We start from the raw sequence: 20,737 nt of genomic DNA on the forward strand, positions 1-20,737 counted from the left end.
AAGCCCTCAGTCTCCTCACAGTTAACCTCTCCCCTCATTGGCATTCTTCTTCAATCTTTCTCAGCTCATACATCCAGAATTCTATCATTGTGCTCCGATAGGGATTCGCCATCTCTCCAGGTGGTTCAGGTCCTACTTTATCCCATACCACTCCAATCTCCTCAGCTCCACGTCTCTCATCCTCTGGCAAATCGCTCCCTTCAAGACGATATAGAACCTCACTCATGCGGCCTACCCAAGTCCGTTTCCAGAAGTCAATAAGATCGTGAATCCCTCTGTCTGGATCTTCGAGGATGGAAGTGATGTTTTCCTCGAATTCATTCAAGAGATCCCCAAGTAGCGCCAGCTTATGTCGTTGATCATCTTCAAGCCCATCCTCAAGACTATTAAGATCATCCTCAAATATGCGATTCTGATGGTTGATTTCACAACAAGAATGGCAGATTCCTAAAGCAGTATAGGTGATGTACCGAAGGGTGGCATAGTGATGCCATACTTGGAGATGGCGGGAAAAATGCCTGAGATATATGATTAATCCATCGATCAGATCCAATAGGGGGTTTCCGTCTATAACACTGCCTTCTGAAGACCCAGTGCTATTCAGCGTGCTGTTTTCCAAGTCGTCTGTGTCATGTAGAAAGCGTCTTGGCTCATATTCAAAATCATAGTCAGGGACTAACTCTCTTAATAAGAACGTTAGCATAGTGCAGCCCCCCGGAGAACATTGGCAACGGCATGCATCCGCAATGTCAGCAGCAAATACTGCAGTGTGGACTTCGTGGAGCCAAGCTATCTCCGGATCCGGTGCAGGGGGTGCTAGTAGCGAATTGCTACTGCTAAATTCCTCGGAGTGGTTGAATCTGAAGCAGCTTCTTGTCCAGGAATTCTTGATGCCATTACCAATGGCCGCGAATATACAACGACTTCCGAAGATATCCTTGCCTGATGAAAAGGGGAGCTGACAGGAGATGCCTCCATGTTTGGTTAACCAACGCAGATATGGCAGACGTCCCCAAGGAGGGATAAACACCAGTCCCACGTCATCTTCCTCAGCGCTGTACCACGACCCGGTGTCTCGGAAACCAACTCGGAAAAACGTATCGGCATCGTTGGGTGAGTCGAGTTCTCGGTAAACTGGTAATGGGTCCGAAGACCGTCCGTTTCCCATGATAGCAAGGGCTGCAGGGACAGGAATATCACTCTCTCGCAAAAGCCGAGTGACTTGGAAGGCATTAGAATCGAGAACATGTTCCGATCCTAGACCTAAATGCTCTATATCTTTTCTGGACAGGTTATCTAGAGCAAGCTGTTTCAGTCTGTCTCTGCGCTCTTTCATATAGCGCACGTATCTCAGCTTGCACCGTTTAGAGGCATTGCTGAGTACACTCTGTAGGTGTGATGATACAGGGATCGCGCAGTCAGCTTTCAAGAGAATAACAGCGCATTCGGCACATCCGCATCTTCGACAAATTCGCATATCTTCTTTACAGCTCAGCCCACTGAGGGAGACTGCGAGTTCTAATGCGGAATAATAGGATCTATCTATCTGGTTTAGGAGTGCTGTGTCTGCGGCTTTTACCAGAACTCGCAAAAATGATGGCTTGTTTGCAGCGAGGTGGAGTGGAGTATGCCCGAAAAGATTTCGCTCGGAAAGGGTGCTGGGATGGTTTGCTACCAAAGTTTTGACTTCTTCCAGATTATTAGATAGAATTGCTAAGCCTAGCGGGCCACAGCCGTAGGCTAGATGTATGGAAAATCTTGGTCAGACGCCGTTTACCTTGGAGTATAGATAAACGAACCATTAGCTATTTTAGCTGAACAAGACAGAAAATAGAGCAAAACCGCTGTGCCTTCTGCCGAGATCTGTTGCCCTGATCCGTTAACAATTATCGCAAGTCTTGCCTGACCTGGATATAATCGATGTGCCAGGGTGTCCTCGGTGTTTGATCGTAGGATGAGGTCTGCAGAGGCAGCAGGTATTGGATAGGTGACACTATGATACGAACAGAACGAAAACAATATACTAAGCGGCGTACTGAAAAATATGTTAACCAACTCCAAACCCGCTATTTTGAGCTGCAGATTAGGAACCTACCGGCCGTCTGTATTGTAGTCATTGGCTGGGGCCTTGTTGATAACTAAGTACTCGAGAAGATCAAGTAGAGGGCTAGACTGGCTAGATCTCTGGCTTTGCCTTAAACTATAGGAATCATAGTGAAAACCTATTTGATAACTTGATTAGGTTCTACTTTGTAAACCAGGAAATCGATTGGGACTCACACATCTAGCCACGTGGTAGACTAGAGACTGGTTATGGTCGTCGACTGCTCGAGGGGACGCTCGCTTAGCTCCAAACAAACTGAGTATTGAGGAGACCACAGACGGGACCAGCTCTTCCTGCCATGCTCTATCGTCCAGTAAGCCGTCGTTTATAAATCCATCCTTTGAGTAATATCTAGAGCGTATTAATAGAAAGAGCATTCTAAAAGCTGGTGCAGATTCTGAGTCGACAATAGGATAGTAGGTGAAATTGGGGCCGAGGCTCAACCCTCCTGCCCCCAACCGAACCGTAAATGAAAGCTGAATAGCTGAGTTGAGCAGTGACCGTAGACCAACGTAAGTCAAAGCGAATTTGTTACTTCGATCTATTTCCGATATTGCTTCTGTCGCTGGACACCCGGGTGCATGCCGTTCGGTCGTTGTCTCGTGAGAAAGGCTCACGGAGCCCCAGGCAGCCTTCCTACGTTGGAGGTGTCGGCGGTGTCGACATAAGCATGAGAAGCGGCCTCCAGTATAGGTCGATGCAGCTCTTCTGACTTGTGTTGTGCTTTTAGATGGCACTAGTTGAGTCCCGTTTGACCTATGCCGCGCTTGAGTCTTGACAGCGTTACACATCTCTTGTAATATTGCTGGCTTCCTAAGAAGCCGTCCGGTCACCATTGAAGGAGTGATCTGAAATTTACGTCAACATTCGATATATAATAACCTTAGTAAACAGTGACGCTTACTTCTTGCAGTGTTCCGTTGATGGCCGAGCCTTGGACCAGCAGCTGTTTGAGTAGGTTCTCAAGGCCGTCAAAGCGCGTCTCAAATTGGGATACAGTGCTTTGTATGCCTTGAATTGGAGTGCTTATAGAGGAACCCTCAGCCTGAACAGTTAGGAGGCCGGTAGAGATAGTCTGCGAAGTCGCCTGGAGCGTGGCTAGCTTCTCAGACCCCAACTGTGATACAGACCTGGCAAGCATCTCAGAAAACCAAGGCTCATAAGATTCCGAGGATCGGGCTTACTTACAGTCCTAGACTTTGCAATCCTAACTGAAGAGTCGCATTGATGTGATGTAGTTTTGTTGCAAGTTGTTCGAGCTTTGGGCGATGGAACGGATAGAACAGCTTTTTGCCCTGGTTCCGAGCCCTATTCTTTCGACCAGTTGTGCTTTGGTCGCACGTAATGAGCTCAGCTACGATATTCTCCAAAGCCTTCAACTGCTCTTTACACGAGTTCAAGCATTCACGTAATGCCTCTGTTGCGGTTCTGTGGTCGTTCTGAAATCGGGAGATTGATATTTCGATAACTTGGAGTGTCTTCCTTAGCGTTTCGTTCTGCTGTCTTATCGAGGCAATGTCATGGTCGCGGGAATTGAGAGAGTCAAAGTAATCCGTGATGCTCACTGTGACTTGGAGGCCCAGCGATACCACGGCCAAGGCCAACCCCGCGATGGAGAGAGGGTCAGCCATAGCGAAATAAGTGCTAGTAGCTCACAGAACCTTTAAGATGACAAGGTAAGTAGATTGGGGATTCTAGAGAGGCGAGGTCTAGGACTAGGCCTGGGACTGTGCTGACTGCATATTGGTGCCTGATCAGGCTCTAGGCACGTGTAGCAGGGTACGTATTATTCTAACGGCGTTAAAGCAAGTAACACAGATTACATAAGTCTATGGGATAAGCTAAATACTTCATGATATGTTAAAATGTGTCTTTAGGCCCGAAAGTCCGTCCTTAACCATGTAGAGTAGACGCGCCGCACAATTCCATTCAGTTCTATTACTAAGAGCGCGAAACGCCCTGCCTTTAGTCCACGAAGGTCTGTACCAAATGTAGAAAAGGCACCGCTTCCGTATGTTGCAATATGTTATGATTAAGTCTTACGGGTTTATGTTAGTGATGGAAGTGATGTAACTCTTGGGGGGCATACTCATTAAAGGCGCAACGGCGGGCGAATGGATAAATCCCTTGGCCTTTGAGTTCACAGAGATTGCCATTGTATGATATTTTGATCTTTGAACGACGGAACTGGCCAGTCATATTGAATAAAATACCTTGGAACAAGATCTCGCCTCTAAAATACTATACCTAGAACATAAAACTTAAATCAGATTTTTCCCTTCTCTCTAGACGTTGATCCTGAGGCTCAAATGGTTGTCAAAGTCAACAGTGCCATAGTAAGGTTCCATGCCAGCGTTTCCAACATTTACATACGTGTCTGACTTGAACACGCCTTTCTTGGAGAGCGCTACAAGCCAGTCCTTGATATCACCCTCAAAACTACCGCCCTCTTGGTTGCCAAACTGACTGTCCTCGGGGCACAGGAGCGAGGTCACAGTGATGCCAGTATCGGCGTTGACACCCTGGTAGAGCTTCCAGCCGTCTTTGCCAAAGAGCCCATCGATAGTGGCAATAGGTCCCTCACCCCAGCCGATAGGAACTTGGCCTCCCTGCCAATTTAGCCAGAGCATGAGCTCCTGTGCACGGTTTGAGGTTGAGTCTCCCTTTGTATCGCAAGTCATAAAGTCATACACAACATTTCCTGGTTAGCATCGAGAGTCAGCTTATATATTCACACATCCCGTAGGGGGGGAGGCAGGGGTAAATAAATCGTATACCTTTATACTCAGTACTCTTACTAGTGGTCCACTCATACTTGGAAGGGATACTCTTTATGTCGCTGAGTCTTGTTTCCAGACCTTGGGTAAGACCTATAAAGTTATAACCCTTGACGAGGTTCGTGCCAACCTTAGGATCAATGTCCCAGAGAACGCTCCAGTGGATGGTCTGGTCGTCACCAGAGCCTGTATAGTCGTAGTAGCCGACACAGGAAGAACCTTTAATAGACTGGTAGTTGTAATTCATCGAGAAGACAATCCATGGCGTTCCAAAGAGGACCTCGGACTCGTTGGGTTTGCCGCAGAATTTCTTGGTAGGCTCCTTGACAGCAGCTGTAGTGCTGTCTTGTCGTTGTGGTATCGACAATGAAGCAGTCTTTTGAGATGAGGTTTCTGGCTCCTGAGCCTTGACATCTCCAGCGTCAATGGCGGGCTCGGTCACTTGGGCTGCCTCGGTCGGGACAATAGGAACGGTTGAAACGACGTTTTGCGCTTGCTCAGTTTTGACCAACTCTACTGACGGGGTCGAAACACCGGAAATAATGTTGGAGGCAGTCTCTGATGTTGCTAGGTACGGGTCCGCAGAAACGTCAGGAACGAAATTGCCGTTCTTGGGTCGCCCGTGGCGGCACTTGGAACCCCTCGCTGCTTCGACTGCAGCAATGGCCGAAAGGAACAGAACGAGTTGGGGGGAGGCGCGCATCTTGAAAGGGACTAGCAAGTAGTAGAAGATATTAAGTTGAGCTGAAAGATAGAGAAAGAGTATTTCAGAGGAGTGAGAGTGCGTAAGATTACTTATAGCCAACGAACCATGCCGTCCCTATATTCCCACGGAGGAGGATAACGCATAACGTTTGAAAGCACTCAATCTCCAAGACGGCTACCTAGGCCTTCCCAAAGAATCATCAAACTTTAAAACCTCTCTCTATAAATGGTGGAAGAACTAATGAAACTTGCTTACGCGAGCGGACTGCTTGTTTAGGTGGAACAATAAACAGTAATACGAGTGTGTGGTTTCAGAGTAGTGGAGAAATTGTGGGTTTATAATCTGAGCAGGGACTCCGAAAACAACTAAAAAAATAAGGCTGATACCTGTTCCGCGTATTCATTAGACGAGGACCTTCGACTGTCAAGCGTCTTGTCGTGCCTATAGAGGACTCTGTTTGCGAATATCATTCTTACAATATCATTGGTCAGAACTACTTCTTCCGTTGGCGCAAGCTCAAAAGACTGTCACTTGATGATGATGATGATGATGATGATGAGAGAAGAATGAAGGGTTTGATGAGTAGGTATGAGTGTGTGAGTGTAAGTTTAAGACTTGCCAGGCCATCGAATATGCTGCCGCAAGTGGTCTTGTTTTCAGCAAAGAGCCCTTTAACGGTGATATTCGGGAATCGTTTTCCCACTCATCATCTGGAAAATGCGGATGTCCATTCTCTTCCATCCAATTTAGGCTATCGGCCTCCTTGGGACGGTCTGGGAAAGATGTGCGCGTTACGTTGGATAATCATGACGTTGCGGTTTTTACTTTATAATCAGCCGCATTCCATCCCCTTTTCTTTTGCTGACCACCATTGGATTCGCCTTGGTCGAGATAGTCGGCATATGCACTTGGTACAGGGTAGACAGAACTTGAGTTTGGCCGCTCAGGGTTTGAAGCGGCGCTGCATCTTCAAAGCCAATGCTCAAAGATGCTCTGGCAGCCTTGCTTCAGGCATGCTGAGCGCTGATCCAGCCCTCGCTTGCTGTCTATGGCACGAGCGGGACCGCCGTGAGCAAAAGCGCATCGACCTGGAGCGCCAGAGAGGCCTAGAAGCGAGGAGCAAGAACTCAAGGAGCTCAAGCATCAAAAAGCCCAAGAGTTAATTAAATCCTTATAACGTGGAAATCCGCACATCTATTCTAATTATTAAACTGGCTTAGGTTTAGAAGAGGAAGACAGGTAATGAGAATGCAATGAAATAAAGTTCTTTCATATTTTATATGTTTTATACGGAAGAGCAGTTTGCTGCCGCAGCCTAGTCTTGTCGTGGACGACCCGGCACCCAGATACAGACCAACAAAACTGACATTAGATGCCATAACCAGTAATACTTAGAATAGGCATTCCCATAAGAGTGCGTCTTCATCTGCGTTTAGCACTACACAATAGCGATTGAAATCGACATAGCAATAAGATTGGCAAGATGGTGAACTCTGAAATCGATTCCGTTGGCCGAACTCAACCAGCCTATCTGAACTAGAGATACCACGACATATTTACACCAATTCAACCCCCTTTCAACTGTCCTTCAATGCAATTATATACAATAAAATGCCCATTTAGAAGAGAATGATACCGACCGATGGCGGACTGACTCTGCACTTACGCAACACCGAAACCAGCTTTTGTCATGGCGTTCTTAGCACTAGCAGCACTAGCAGCAGAAGCAATAGTCTTGCCCTTGAAGTTACCCAGGAAACCAGTGTCATCACCAGGGAAGGTGCCAGAGCTTCCAAAGGTGTTCATCTGGCACGAACGTCCAAGGGCGGACTTGCAGGAACCAGCTGAGCCGGAAGTAGGGACAGTGAAAAGACGGCCCTTGGTTCCAGTCTTGAGAGGGTTCTTGACGTTCTGGAACACGTTTCCTTCAGCAAGAACCTGGCCATTCTCCTCAATCTCGAAAGCATGGTCGAAGACGTCGTGGAAATAGTTGTTGACGACGTGGAGAAGGGTGTTGCCAGAAACCTTAGGAGCGCGGCCGGAAACGTGGTACATGTAGTTGCCTTTAAAGGTAATCATCTAACACCTGTCAGTAAATTCTCTGTACCATACATTGTCTTTGTTTCTTACGTCGCTCTTTCCGAGGAAGAGGATAGCCCAGTAGTGATAAGTGTTGCAGCTAGCAGACCAGGGGCTCACGCCGTCAATCTTGTTGTTTGTGATAGAAACGCGACCGCTGGCCCCAGTACCAAGAACAATGTGCTGGCGACCGATCAGGGATGTAGTGCAGTGATCAATCCAGATATTATCTGTGCCGTCGAGAGTGATAGCATCGCCACCCCAGACCAGGCTAGGGTTAAGGTCGGTGATATGGATGTTCTGGATGATAACATTCTTGACACCATTGGCAAGACGAAGACCCTTGCCCTTGATAACACCTTTGGAACCGACACCGATAATGCTCTTGTTTGAGCCAACCATGAGAGGATTCAGACCAGCCTTATCATACTTGACAGTGACCTTCTTAGCACCAGGATTATAGTTGGTGCACCACTGGTTCTTGTTGATAGAAAGCTGGCAGTGCGCCCCGGTACCCCAGGGTGCGCAGCCAGTTTCAGTGGCAGATCCCTCAGAGCCTTTAAAATCAAAGGTTCGCTCCAGATAAATGATACGAGCTGTGTTATCCTTCAGGTAGTTGGCGAGTTCCTGGTTGTTCTTGGGACGCACAACCTGACCGCCCTTTCCACCAGTAGTGCTAGAGGCGAATCCTTCGGCTTGGGTTGGCAGAGCGGCGAAAGAGGTAGGAAGGAACGCCACAACGGCGACGAAGACCTCGAGCAGACGCATCTTGGAGGCGTCAAGTGTAAGTATTGAAAAAACGAATGTCGAGGAATGCCAGATTCCTTAGTGATGTATATAAAAAGAAGAAACGAGGGACTAGAAAATGAATGAATGAATGATACCGCCAGAATAGAAGGCCGTTTTCTGAGGTAGAACTCGGTGAGATATATATAACGAAAAACCGCTTGCCGTGGACTAAATGTCGAGCTATGTTGGAAATTGCATTTCTCGCGCCACACATATGGCCAGGCTAATTCTTCCGCCAATCTGCAATCTTGGGCTGGCGGAATAAACGTACTACCACATAGCTAGAATGAGCGGCAGGGCACCTGAAACAGGTACAAGGCCCGACCAAGCAGGTGCCGAGACGCCGGTATCCTGGCTCCGTTTTGAACATTTCCGGTGGTTTGGTCCCTAGCTTAGCCTTATAGCAACAGATCTAGTGGCCCCTTAATTGTTATACGCGTATAGATAAATGAGCCAGGGGGTATTAGAACAATCGAGACTCAGATAAAACGATGTGGGGCAGGTAGTGGGAATTGTCAACTGATATGATGAATGGGGTTCTGAATTGCGCAAAACAGACAATCTAGTTAAATACAAATTGAGAATTGGCGACGGCTTGTTAAGGATATGGACTAAAACACCCACACAGACTCGACCGTGAAGGAATTCTACATAACATCTCCTATAACAGTTGGATTCTGGCCAGACCGGGAAAGGAAATACTGCAGGAGATCACGGATGCCTATTGTATTGGTCGATCGATTTAGAAACGGAGAGGGTACGACACAAAAAGGGTGTCAAAAGCAACACTGGTTTAGACAGGAAACAAAAGAGTAAAGGAATCTAAGGAATGAAATTGGATTCAAAGTCTGAGAATGAGCAGAGATCATTTTTGTGCATTTGATATGTATATAAAGAGATAAGTGATGCTGTAGCCATACATAAAGCAAGGCCAAAAGGCTGCACAGCTGGGATAGCGCAATAGGAGTATTTCTTTCCACAACATAATATAAGGCGTTATACACTACGCCAAAAAAAAAAACACACAATAACTGATATGTATATATAACTAAATTTCTGTTGTAATATAGCCTGGCTCTATATGTGTATACAATCTTGGCGTTTCGGATGAGCTGTACGCGGAGAATTTTAGATCAGATTAACCCCTACTGTATACATAGGCCTTCAGAGAGCATTGAAGACTTAGTGGCAAGCAGCCACAGCGGGTGTGGCTAGTGAGCAAGCTGAACTGCACCTGCAAACAGAACGGCTGATCAGGCTGCACATTCCTGCAGACCACCCAATAATAAACAGAGCTGACTAAGAGATCAAAGCGCTTACTTTGCCGATTGAAAATTAAATCCCTCATCTGCAAGGTTTCAGCTCCATTTCCCACGGCGAAAACCCTCCGATCAACAGATCTCACTACCTGACCCATCGAATCCACTATTCAGCTACCTAGATCCTACTTTAAACCCTCTAGTTTCAGTCGCTGCACTACAAAAATGCCATTACAAAGCAAGAGAACGGTCAAGGTCCATGAGATCCCCCCAGGAACTACGAAAGCTCAATACATTGACTTCGTTGAGCATCTTTGTACCAAGCCGCAGAAGACCTCTCGGTTTCGCTTATCTCGGGTTACTAAGCATTTCAAAAGCAAATCGAAGTCAACTGCACCAACACTGTCGGCATCAACGGATGAGGTAGAGGAAGACGCAAAGTCAAAAGATGAAGCTGAGCCAGCTCCGCCACCTTCGACTCCAATAGGCAGAGGGGAGCAAGCTGCACCGCTACCCGACAATTCTCGACCGACTGCAAAGGGATGGATAGAAACCACATTCTGTTCCCAGAACGGTCAATCAGTTGGGACGATCTCTTTTGAGAATGAGTTACTTAAAAGTGAAGCTCTGGCACGACACGAGAAGGATAAGAAGTCCTGTTGGAAAGACTGGTTTGTCGAGGACAACTTCAAGGGAGTCACTATTCTCTATGAAGGGCCCGATGCAAAGTTTGAGTAAGAATACCCTCGCACAGAAGTATTGTCTCCGAACACTAACTGTCTCCTAGCATCTGCGCGGTCCACGGGCTGGGCGGCAATGCTATCGACACCTGGACTGCTGACAATGGTAAAATGTGGTTCAGAGACCTCCTACCGGAGCATGAGAACTTCAAAAACAGTCGCACTATGACTTTTGGTTACGACTCGGACCTGACGGACAGAAGCACGGTTATGGAACTAGAGAACTGGGCGGAGACTCTACTTCGGTCTCTGAACGAAGTGCGAACTGGGGATAAGGTAACTGCAAGCCCATGCTTAATAAGGCTGTCTCTAATTAAAATAATGTAGGAGAAAAAACGCCCGTTACTGTTTGTATCTCACTCTTTGGGAGGGTTGGTTGTACGGAAGGTATGGTCTTACGGATAAAGAGATAGTCTGCAACTTACCGTGTTTTCTAGGCCATGGCACGTCTACATCTCACGCCCAATTGCGAGAATATCACACTCTCTCGATGTGCCATCGTCTTTCTCGCCACACCACATAACGGATCGACAAAGGCTGATTGGAGCAACTTTTTGGTAGCGACCGCCCAGGTGATTGGGGGAGTTAGACCAGAGACCGTCAAGACACTACAGTCCTTCAACACGGCTTCCGTCTGGGATACTGCAGCATTCCTCAATCTGGACCCATGCCCGCCCTTTCGATGTTTTGCAGAAGGTATCTCGATGCGCGTGAAAGGTACAAATCAACATGTAAGTCTGGACATTCTCTACCATTGCTGGCTCTAACTTTCTGTGAAGATTGTGACACAAGCATCTGCCACTCTTGGCAAGCATCAGGCACATGTGATCATGAATGCTGATCATAGTTCCATTTGCAAGTTTGACTCGAGGCTGGGGACCTTCGTGACGATCAATATGGCACTATGGGAGTTACTTAATGAGGTGACCACTGGTAGCGTGCAGCAACCCAAGACTCAACAAGAACGCCGTGTATCAACCCATGATGAAACAGATCCACTAGTTCAGTCCTAATAGAATCATTAGATGTTTGGCCAGCCGCGCTTCCAAGCTCATGCATATCCACCCGATCGAGGTTTCTGGTGGGAGGGAAACGAGTTGAACGAGATTCAACATCAGATCACATCTACAAGACCTTTTTTTGGCCGGTCAAAAGAACTTGAAACACTTGAAGCGTCTTTAGCTACAGATGACACCCGTCCAAAGCTTACCGTGATCAAGGGTATTGCAGGAATAGGGTACAGTCTTAACAGCGTTGGATGTCCTCTTTACAGGATAATAATCTCTGTGTAGGAAAACCGAGTTTCTCCTTCAGTTCGCAGCTAGGCAAAGAGGCCGCAGGAATGTCTTTTTCCTAGGATCCCATGAAATGGAGACAGTTGACAGTGTGCTTTCCAAACTGTCGACGAGAATAGGTTTCGAGATGATCGAGGATCCGACCGAGAATCAGGAACGGTGGAGAAGCACTCCCGTCTCCGAACGCATCCAGATCTTCCTGACGTGGCTGGGACAGGCGTGTAACAAAGAGTCGCTCTTTATCGTTGATGATATTGAGGCCTTCGGCTACTCCAAGATCCCAGTCATCCTGAAGTACCCGGCACATCACGCCCTGGTCTCGACTCGAGATTCCAACTTGATACGGACCGATCGACACTTTCGAGAATTTCGGCTATGTCCTTTGGGATACGTTGATACGACTAGAATCCTGGAAAGCACACTTGAAGGCCTATCAAGGGATCCAATTTATCGGAATGGCCTTGATTTAGTCGCTCGTCGAGTCCAGGGCCATCCTCTTGCAGCTCGGAATGCCATGCCGTTCATAATGGAGTATTTACCAACCTACAACAATCCTAACACCGCATTCTCAGACCTCTTCCATAGCGACGATCCTGAAGAGCGAAAAGCATTTCTCGAGTTCAGCTTCGAAGGCCGCTCACTTTGGGGCGGTTTCAACACTTCCCTTGAGCGTCTAGAGCTTCATGCGAACCCCCAGAGCGCGACTAAGTTACTCCAAATACTTCCATTCCTATGCTTTGACGATGAGTGTGTGGACGACTTTTTAAAAATGGACAAGCGCTGGCTACGCGAATCTGAAGAAGAGCTTGCTGATATAGCGATGCTCAAGTCTGGCTACACGGTCATATCGAGCTGGCTCTCTAAACTGCGTGGTGTATCATTTTATGTCTATAGTGACTCATCCAGTCCCGCCAAAGCCCTCAACATCCATCCTCTCATGTCACAGTATATGCTGTTACATATAGACGAGCGGAGAAGAACCAGTCTCTTGAGACAAGTACTACACCTCTTCTATAGGCTTGAAGCTAGAGGGGCGGAACGGGAGTCCCAAATACAGCCGCATGTGCAACACTGCATCCGAGTGTGTCAAAGACTAGGTTTGTCACTGAACAGCTTGGGCCTCCCAGAGGGCGTCATGAAGTGGGTAGAGGGGTTCCTTGAGGAACAAGAGGTACAAGGGCTGGAAGATTTGGAAGAGGTGGGAGAAGATCCATTTGCTGACCCCGTGGAAGTGCCCTACAAGTCAGTAGACGATTTCGTCACACTTTGTGCTCAGATGAAAGAAAAAGTGCAGAGTTATGGGAACACGATAGCTGAAGGCTCAACTGCGTACAAGATGATAACCGATTGTACGATGGCCTATCGGGAAGTACGGAGGCGCATAGGACTGCAAGAAAGAGTACCTGACTCACGTAGGCCCAATCTTGTCGATGCCATCGCAATACTTCAAGACATGGTCAGATTGTGTAGCATTTACCCAGAATTCGTTTACGAGCTGGAAGACTTCAAGAGAAGCCTGGAAAAAGACTGATGAGACCGCCTGGTAGGCAAGGATATAAATGATAATAAAATATGCCACATTTCATACTTAAAGTCTCCCAGCGGTCCAGATAACCTCATCGCTTTCATGAGTTGAGCCCGAAAATGCGATAACCCCGCAGACGTCGGCCATACGAACACATCCGAGCTTACAGTGGCGTCTGAAGGATAAGCAGGATTTCATTGGCAGAGAATAGCTGAGATTGAGCATGTGACACAAGTCCTGGTGCGGCTGAGGCTGAAGACAGCCCTCAGCTCCTCTCAGGTAAGCCCTTTTCTCTCAACTCCCGGTCCACGTCGAATACCAAGCATATGATTCAAGACAGCAAGCCAATATTACAATCAAATTCAACACACCGTGGCTGCTCTATCTGTTCGACCCTCCCTGTCGCTGAGAAACGGGGCTTCGTGGTGAACCCTTACTGCAACCCCTCACAGAAGGGTCCTAGCCTCCTAGCAACATGGAACCAAAGCAAGACCGTTTAGACAGGTTCTTTCGTCTCTTTCAGTCCTTCCAGTGCCAGAGAATCCCCAGTCACCTTTTTATTCGTGCATGCGAGTCGAGACCGACTTGGTCATCAACTGGAGAGATTATTGAGAGACTCCCTCTGGAGGCGGGGGTTCCTGAATGGCTTGTGGAGTTATATAATGACAGCAAGTCCTTGTTTCATGACACAGAACTGGGAAACCACAATGGATACGTGGAATCTACCATGGACAACGGAGTAATATATCTTCAAGTTACAGACGAAGGACATGTTAACCTTGAAGTGGCTCAGAGTCCATCAGTCATTGATGAACGCGTCTCGGCCCAAGAACGTATCGCCATTATTCTACAGGCTTTCCCTTCCAATAACGCCGAGATCTTGGGAGAGGAAATAATCGACAGGCTGATGGATGTTGTGAACATCTCCATCCTGCCATTGCTCTCGTCTCTGACAGAGTCTGACATTGAAGGCTGGCTGTTGCCTAAGAACCTTGAGAAGTAAGTTCATCATCACCACGATGCCTAGGCCATTGATGACACCTTCCGCTAATATCCGAGTCATAGGAGAGAGTCCTACTTGGTTTCGCTGCTCGAGTTTCTATATCAAGTGATTGATGTACTAGGGATCGAAAATCCTCTAATTCCATTGCCACTGCTAAGACAAATATCTAACGTTATTTCCAATGACACGATAACCAATTTCTCTGTTGCCTGGAAAGGAATCTCCCAAATCCTCGATGCTTACAGCGGCGACAATGCATTGCAGTCCAGCTTCTTGTCCCCTAAGACAAGTACCGATCAAAGAAGTAACGCCATGGTCGGACACATTTTGTCGATGCTGTTATCAAATAAGGCGTTGTTGGCTGAGCCCAAGGCCCCTGCTCAGATGGTGGCTAAAGCTCTATCCGACTGGCGGCCTTTGTCCTTGAGCAGTCCATCTACAATGGAGTACCTTGCAGCAACCAGCTTCTGCAGTCAATCACAAATAGACACGATTGGAAAGCCATCATTCGTTACAGTGGACACAATGGCATTACGAGGGCTGTTACTATCACGAAGAAAACAACACGAAGACGCTGTAAAAATTCTGAACTCGACGATAGTGGACATCAGCTCACTATATGGACCATCATCTATGGACCTTGGAATAGTCACGGCCGAGCTTGCGAATTGCTATAACATTCTCCGCCAAGAGGACAAAGCAGAAGAATGTCTAAGAACAACACTCCAGGCACGACAGGACGGGGGTCTCTCAACCCGACGCGACGGAATCTATCTCATGTTGGCACTGGCCGATTCATTCATAGGGCGGGCTAGATACCAGGAATCAGTGCCAATACTCGAGAGTGTTATTGATAACCCCGATATTTCAGCAACATTTCGAATGATGAGCGCGCTTCGCCTAGCTAGGTCTCGACGCAGGATGCACGAGGATACCAAGAAGGCCTTTGAAGAAGACAGCCCACTCTGGACGGGTCTCACACTTCTCAGTCATGTGCCTGGAGTTCTTACAATGGAATATGTTGAAGAACTCGCTTGCAATATTTCAGAAATACCCAAGTGGCAGCTGGGGGACTCAGAGAAAACACAGGAGCTCATAGAAGCTGTTAACTCCGTACTGTGTAGATCAAGCTCTCTTACAAACAGTCCATGTTGGGAGTGGTATACGAAACTTCAACAAGAATATTTAGAACAGATCATAAAAGCAACAAAGATAAACAAAGGAAAGGAAAACGGCGAGGGTAAGCAAAACGAACATAAGAATGAAATGGGGACTTCTATTTCCTCCCACGCTTCTCCTCGTCTTCCTCCTCGAGCAGATGATGAAATGTCCGATGACGAGGGGCCTTGGTCAGAGAGATTAGTCTTGTCATTTGGTATGAACCTTTGTCCTTCCATAGAGCTCTTTTTCATGCTAACTGTCTTTTTTTAGATGCTGGAGGAGTTCGTGCTATCTCCAGTCTTTTGATTTTGAAGCGCATCATGCACCGAATTAGGGAGCTTGAACTACTCCACCCCGACGGCCCAGCCTACTCAAGTAGCTCATGTTCGTGGACCAGGAACGAAAATGGTATACCGGGGGTACTAGAAGAGTCAGACAGGATTGATGAATTTCTCCCCTGTCACTACTTTGACTACATGGCTGGGACATCAACTGGAGGGTATGCAAGAAGCGACTCAAGTTAGATCAGAAGCTGACCACTGCCAAAGTCTGAACAGCATCATGTTAGGAAGGCTACGTATGTCTGTCGACCAGGCTATTGATAATTTTATCGATTTCGGTAATGCCGTTTTTGGGCAACCCCGAGTGTTCCACACCACATCAGCATACTTCCCCGTACGAGCCAAGTATTCAGCCACCAAGGCTCGCGAGGCTTTTAAAAAAATCATTATAAGCAGCTATCGGGTTGGAACTATGGACACTGCGGAACTCGCAGTCTTTGCCAAAACTGAGCCTTTCACGAAGCTCGGACGTTGCACTCGAACGTAAGTGGAACACTCAATTTCTGTTGACTGCATGGACGGACAACTAAGATCTCCAAGCATGGTCATTTCTTATCGCGTTGAGGAGGGTGCCGAAAGCGCACACATCTGGAAAAGTTATCATGATCTTGATAGCAAGGCATCTATAAGTCACTCAGCCACTATTTGGGAAGTTGCGTGTGCCACCTCTGCCAATCCCGTCTATCTTGATGCGATAGAGATCAACGGCGCCACGCACTCAGATGGAGCATTAGTGGCGAATAATCCCTCATACAAGGTCCTGCAAGAAATTTACCTTCAGCACAACAGGGCTCCTTCGGTTTTTGTCAATCTCGGGACAGGTAGACGGGTTGAGACCAAGGTAATTCTCAAAAACGACGCAAAACGGCGTGACTTTACCTGGAAACAAAGACTTCAGGATCTGAACAGAGCTTTTCAATCGCATTCAACAGAGATTTACACTGAAAGCAATACTGGGCAATGGCTGGTGCTTGCTGAGAGTATGGGGCTAAAACATGCATATAGACTGAATGTGGAAAGAAATTTGTACCAAATCCCCTACGACGACTGGCGTCCGGCCAGTACGGGAAAGACAACTCTCCTAGAGATGGCAGATATCACCGAGGGCTATCTCCGCCAACCTGGAGTAAGAAACGTCATTAATCGCATTGCTGAAGAGGCCGTTCGGATTCGACGTGCACGAGCAAACACAGAACGATGGGAGGCCTTTACTAAGAATACAGTCTATATGTGCCCCTTCTGCCATTCTTCACAACCATATGAACTATATGCAGATCTACGAGCTCATCTGGACCAGTACCATGCAGAGATTAAGATGTCTGATTCTCAATGGGTTTCATTGACTCCAAGGAGCAGGAGGCCCTTATTTACCCGGCTTTAGAGACAGTTATCAAAATAACTAACTTTCTATAATAAAAGCTATCTATTAAGCAGTAATAAAGGCATTAAATATATTTCCTATATATAAATTAGCGTATATTCTTTATATTTATACTGGGGCCTAAAGCTTCTTTTAATCCCTTAACCTTATATAAGTATTAGTATAGAAGTCTTATTTGCAAGTTAAGATAACTCTTAATAAAGGACGCCGCAATAAGGACAAGAACGCAATAAGTGTAAGGCTCCTATAAAAATAATCAGGAGCTTACAATTTTATACATCAAAACTACTACTATATTTTCTAATATGTTTGTTGGTGTGTGTTCAATATCTGTGATTATTATCCTTTGCCAGCATATAATCTTTTCAATACCCCCATTACTCTAGGAGTTTACTCCACAACAGTCAATCGTTCAGATGAACTGCCTCAACTTCGAAATAACTCATATAAACCTTAAATTCCACTAGTCATACACCACTGACAATATTCCTGTTTTTTTATACCAGTTAAAGTACATAAAAGATTGGTCCGCCTTGCGTAATACCATAAGCTCATGCCAAAGATTTAGATTAGCCTCCTCACCTCCCTCTCCATCCGATTAAAATGATTGATCTGTGTACCAAAGATCTCCTTATGCTTTGGAGTAAGAGACCACTTCTCAAGACGTTCAAGCGACTCCCACATAATAATGCTCCATTTTTTACCAATTGGGTTTCCATCGTCGTCCTCTATACGCATATATCTGTTAGAGAAGCAGCTGAAGTGCCGGCTGTTCTTTATAAGCTCCTCCATGCCGCTGTCGAGAGTTGGTTTAATCTCTGTGCTGTATGACTTTATCTCGGCTGGTGTACTGTTCTCCCAGACTTGACCGGAGCGGACAAGGCAGAGATTTTTGTGGGGCTCAACAGAGACAAGCTTTCCATGAGGGTCTGACGAGAAGACGTCGTCTTTGAGTGATGGCCAGCCATCTGGTTCAATATTGTCTGTTTGCGACCGCGGAATGCGATCTCGAGCTGAGCCCCAATATTCATGGGTATCAGTCTCGCCGCTCATTGACTCTGCGATGACTGAGTAGCCCTCTGGATTCGGTAGAGCAAATGTAATCTCCGTATCAGTAATCGGGACTGTGTACAGCTCTTTAAATATTCCGATGTCGGAAGCAGGAGATAGCCCTCCATACCACCAATCTGCAGGCAGTGTTGCTTCCCACTCTCGATAGGTTGAAACATCTTTCCAGTAGAGTGTGAAGATAATGTTGCGATAACCGCTTGAGTCTATGAAGCTCGATCGAACGTGGTGGTGCGGCCCCAGTTTGGTGCGAATGGCTTGTCGGATCAGGTCAATTGCGACTGTTGGGTCGGTCGAGGGAAGATGTTGAATGCCGAGGTCAATTGTGACGATAGCAGTCGTTTCTTTGGGAAAGCGTGCTGAGTGGGAGGCTTGCTGTGGACCTCTGAAGCATCGAGGGTGATGAAGCGGTTGTGTGCGATCGACTTTTAGATGGTTTGGATGGCAGGCTCCAAACAGGGCCGCTTCGGGGTGCTGTAAGAGTATTAATACAATGACCAACTGCCAGAAACAATTTTTAATGTTGCATTGGAAACGGGTTGAAACGGTTGAACATACCTTGAAACGGCCATGTTTCAGTTGTTGAGACTGAGCTAGTACGCGAGGTGATTGTATCTCAGATTCGCAAGAGATTGACATCAGATAACAGATAAGAACCTTCGAAAAAAAAAAACTATATAGATATGCAGGAATTTATTCATTTCTCTAAATAAATACTGGCATATTATAGTTTCGAGCTAGCATTGCTTTGTGCAATATTTGAAGGCGTTCCGAAGATGAAGAGGGAGTATTTCAGGGGGGTTACAGTGTTTCGCTTGACGCTCTTGATGCTGCAAGCGAGGTGGGTCACCTGCACCTCAGGCGAGGTCTAGACCAAAGGTTAATTTTCGCACTAAACTTTGGCTGTTAACGTTAACAACGGTGCTAACCATAGCGGCGTTGTTGACGCTGAAGGCGCTGACAGCATCACGTTGCCAAATAAATTTAGGTGAACCGTTTGCCCTGCAGCGCAAGTCATCAGTCAAGGTCTTCTTGCAGCATCACATTTATTGACGTGAGGACTTTATCTTTGCATGAATACGTTGAATTCTTATCTCGGTGTGAACAGATAATTATGAGCACAGATCATTTGATCGTTGAGGCTGCCAACATGGATATCAACACTCTCCCAGATTCGACCAACAACAAACCCGACAAAGTCGGCATCTACGTCGTACAGCGATGTCCCCGCCTCTTAGACCTCGAACACGGCGTTCAGACAGCAATTGAAGAGATTGCTACAGCAGCAAAGGCTGGAGCCAATCTCATCGCATTCCCCGAAACATGGCTAAATAGATATCCTGCCTGGGTATTCGGCATGGCGAGCTGGAACGACCCTGAAGCACGAAGTTGGTACAAACGACTCGTTGAAGCTAGTTCAACTGCTTCAAGCTCCCCCATCACTCGAATTAGGGACGCTGCGAGTGTTTCTCAATAATCGGATTCATCGCATCGCTTGCAACGCTCCTAGCAGTTCAGGAAGTCAAACAACTCAGCAAATTCGTCTTTACCGAATTTACAAACGTTTCTGGTTGGAACGACTGTTGGGCTGCTATGATTGGCCTTGCGAGTTGCCTCTGGGCTTATTGCGGTATCGACGCGCCAAGTCATCTCTCGGAAGAGGTCGACAACCCAAGCCGAAACATTCCCATCGCAATCGGTGCTACAATCATACTGGGTATTATTACAGTCATTGGCTGGAACATTGGTCTTATGTATATCATCAAGGACGTTCAAGGGCTTATTGCATCGGGTGCACCAATCATGGAAGTGTATAATCAGGCTCTGGGCTCAAAAACGGCAACAACAATCTGGGCCATCTATTACATCCTTGTTTTCTATCACATCATTCTCAGCCTTTTCGTCTTCTCATCTCGGATTATGTGGTCATTCGCTCGGGATGGCAGTGTTCTCTACTCTTCCTACGTCTCTCGCCTCAGATGGTCCAACCCAGTCCGCGCAACAGCCATCATGCTCTTCCTCTAAATCATCATTGGAATCCTCTATATCGCTTCAAAAACGGCTTATAGTAGCTTAATCAACCTAACTCTATTCGCCCTCAACATCACAGTAGTTCTGCCGCAAACTGTCTTGCTATTCACCGGTCGCGATTCATTGCCAAAGAAGGCTTTCTCCTTAGGTCGATATGGGTACCTCGTCAATGCGCTAGCCACCATCTTCATGCTTTTCTTCAGCGTTATGTTTGCGTTCCCTGTTGCTCGTCCTGTCACTGGAAGTTCTATGGATTATCTTGTCGTTATTTTCGCAGTCAGCCTGATGTTTGTCATCTCTTCCTGGGTATTGGGTCTCTCTAAACGCTTCACGGGGCCCTCAGAGGGAGCAGTACATATTTAAGAAGACAAGCAGTCAAGTTAGTCGAAATATTTAAGACATTCTTATCCCATCCTGAGTGAGCTATCCCTTGCGTCAAGTCCCATCAACCAGGGATACCGAATCATAGATATTCGGC

At 46.8% G+C, this 20,737-nt stretch overlaps 7 protein-coding genes across 7 annotated transcripts; 3 read left to right on the forward strand and 4 right to left on the reverse strand.

Annotated features, from left to right (window-relative positions):
• Positions 1-34: 34 nt before the first annotated feature.
• Positions 35-3,735, reverse strand: BKA55DRAFT_497867 (uncharacterized protein; the record flags this gene model as incomplete). Its single annotated transcript, XM_046186499.1, has 6 exons — positions 35-1,689; positions 1,800-2,035; positions 2,096-2,222; positions 2,277-2,952; positions 3,009-3,234; positions 3,293-3,735. 6 exons carry the CDS (start codon positions 3,733-3,735, stop codon positions 35-37), a joined length of 3,363 nt encoding a protein of 1,120 aa, XP_046055814.1.
• A 654-nt stretch (positions 3,736-4,389) lies between these two features.
• BKA55DRAFT_531718 (concanavalin A-like lectin/glucanase domain-containing protein) lies at positions 4,390-5,584 on the reverse strand (the record flags this gene model as incomplete). Its single annotated transcript, XM_046189245.1, has 2 exons — positions 4,390-4,805; positions 4,882-5,584. 2 exons carry the CDS (start codon positions 5,582-5,584, stop codon positions 4,390-4,392), a joined length of 1,119 nt encoding a protein of 372 aa, XP_046055815.1.
• Positions 5,585-7,249: 1,665 nt separating this feature from the next.
• On the reverse strand, positions 7,250-8,493 carry BKA55DRAFT_658304 (pectin lyase fold/virulence factor; the record flags this gene model as incomplete). Its single annotated transcript, XM_046197514.1, has 2 exons — positions 7,718-8,493; positions 7,250-7,666 (listed from the first exon to the last, which is right to left on the reverse strand). Exons 1-2 carry the CDS (start codon positions 8,432-8,434, stop codon positions 7,250-7,252), a joined length of 1,134 nt encoding a protein of 377 aa, XP_046055816.1. The 5' UTR covers positions 8,435-8,493.
• Positions 8,494-9,816: 1,323 nt separating this feature from the next.
• Positions 9,817-13,470, forward strand: BKA55DRAFT_669076 (uncharacterized protein). The gene is made up of 7 exons (XM_046197933.1): positions 9,817-10,448; positions 10,502-10,730; positions 10,782-10,841; positions 10,892-11,185; positions 11,234-11,425; positions 11,480-11,691; positions 11,747-13,470. The coding sequence occupies exons 1-7, from the start codon at positions 9,940-9,942 to the stop codon at positions 13,278-13,280; spliced, it is 3,030 nt and encodes a 1,009-aa protein (XP_046055817.1). The 5' UTR covers positions 9,817-9,939; the 3' UTR covers positions 13,281-13,470.
• A 73-nt stretch (positions 13,471-13,543) lies between these two features.
• On the forward strand, positions 13,544-17,254 carry BKA55DRAFT_547706 (acyl transferase/acyl hydrolase/lysophospholipase). Its single transcript, XM_046191053.1, has 5 exons — positions 13,544-14,273; positions 14,340-15,652; positions 15,709-15,937; positions 15,987-16,262; positions 16,320-17,254. Exons 1-5 carry the CDS (start codon positions 13,750-13,752, stop codon positions 17,158-17,160), a joined length of 3,183 nt encoding a protein of 1,060 aa, XP_046055818.1. The 5' UTR covers positions 13,544-13,749; the 3' UTR covers positions 17,161-17,254.
• Positions 17,255-17,724: 470 nt separating this feature from the next.
• BKA55DRAFT_682143 (heme-containing dehydratase-domain containing protein) lies at positions 17,725-18,867 on the reverse strand (the record flags this gene model as incomplete). Its single annotated transcript, XM_046198297.1, has 2 exons — positions 17,725-18,702; positions 18,787-18,867. The coding sequence occupies 2 exons, from the start codon at positions 18,865-18,867 to the stop codon at positions 17,725-17,727; spliced, it is 1,059 nt and encodes a 352-aa protein (XP_046055819.1).
• A 739-nt stretch (positions 18,868-19,606) lies between these two features.
• BKA55DRAFT_699133 (amino acid/polyamine transporter I) lies at positions 19,607-20,619 on the forward strand. The gene has a single exon (XM_046200565.1). The coding sequence runs from the start codon at positions 19,822-19,824 to the stop codon at positions 20,251-20,253; it is 432 nt and encodes a 143-aa protein (XP_046055820.1). The 5' UTR covers positions 19,607-19,821; the 3' UTR covers positions 20,254-20,619.
• The last annotated feature ends 118 nt before the right edge of the window (positions 20,620-20,737 follow it).

This window comes from Fusarium redolens (genome assembly GCF_020744475.1).
Source record: "Fusarium redolens strain MPI-CAGE-AT-0023 chromosome Unknown BKA55scaffold_1, whole genome shotgun sequence".
NCBI classification, from domain to species: domain Eukaryota; kingdom Fungi; phylum Ascomycota; class Sordariomycetes; order Hypocreales; family Nectriaceae; genus Fusarium; species Fusarium redolens.

Coding starts and splice junctions, on each gene's coding strand:
- BKA55DRAFT_699133 (XM_046200565.1), top strand. CDS start 19,822: ATGATTGGCCTTGCGAGTTGCCTCTGGGCTTATTGCGGTATCGACGCG.
- BKA55DRAFT_669076 (XM_046197933.1), top strand. CDS start 9,940: ATGCCATTACAAAGCAAGAGAACGGTCAAGGTCCATGAGATCCCCCCA. Junction 10,449..10,501: donor GGGCCCGATGCAAAGTTTGA/GTAAGAATACCC, acceptor ACTGTCTCCTAG/CATCTGCGCGGTCCACGGGC. Junction 11,186..11,233: donor TGAAAGGTACAAATCAACAT/GTAAGTCTGGAC, acceptor CTTTCTGTGAAG/ATTGTGACACAAGCATCTGC.
- BKA55DRAFT_547706 (XM_046191053.1), top strand. CDS start 13,750: ATGGAACCAAAGCAAGACCGTTTAGACAGGTTCTTTCGTCTCTTTCAG. Junction 14,274..14,339: donor TTGCCTAAGAACCTTGAGAA/GTAAGTTCATCA, acceptor TCCGAGTCATAG/GAGAGAGTCCTACTTGGTTT. Junction 15,938..15,986: donor GCTGGGACATCAACTGGAGG/GTATGCAAGAAG, acceptor CCACTGCCAAAG/TCTGAACAGCATCATGTTAG.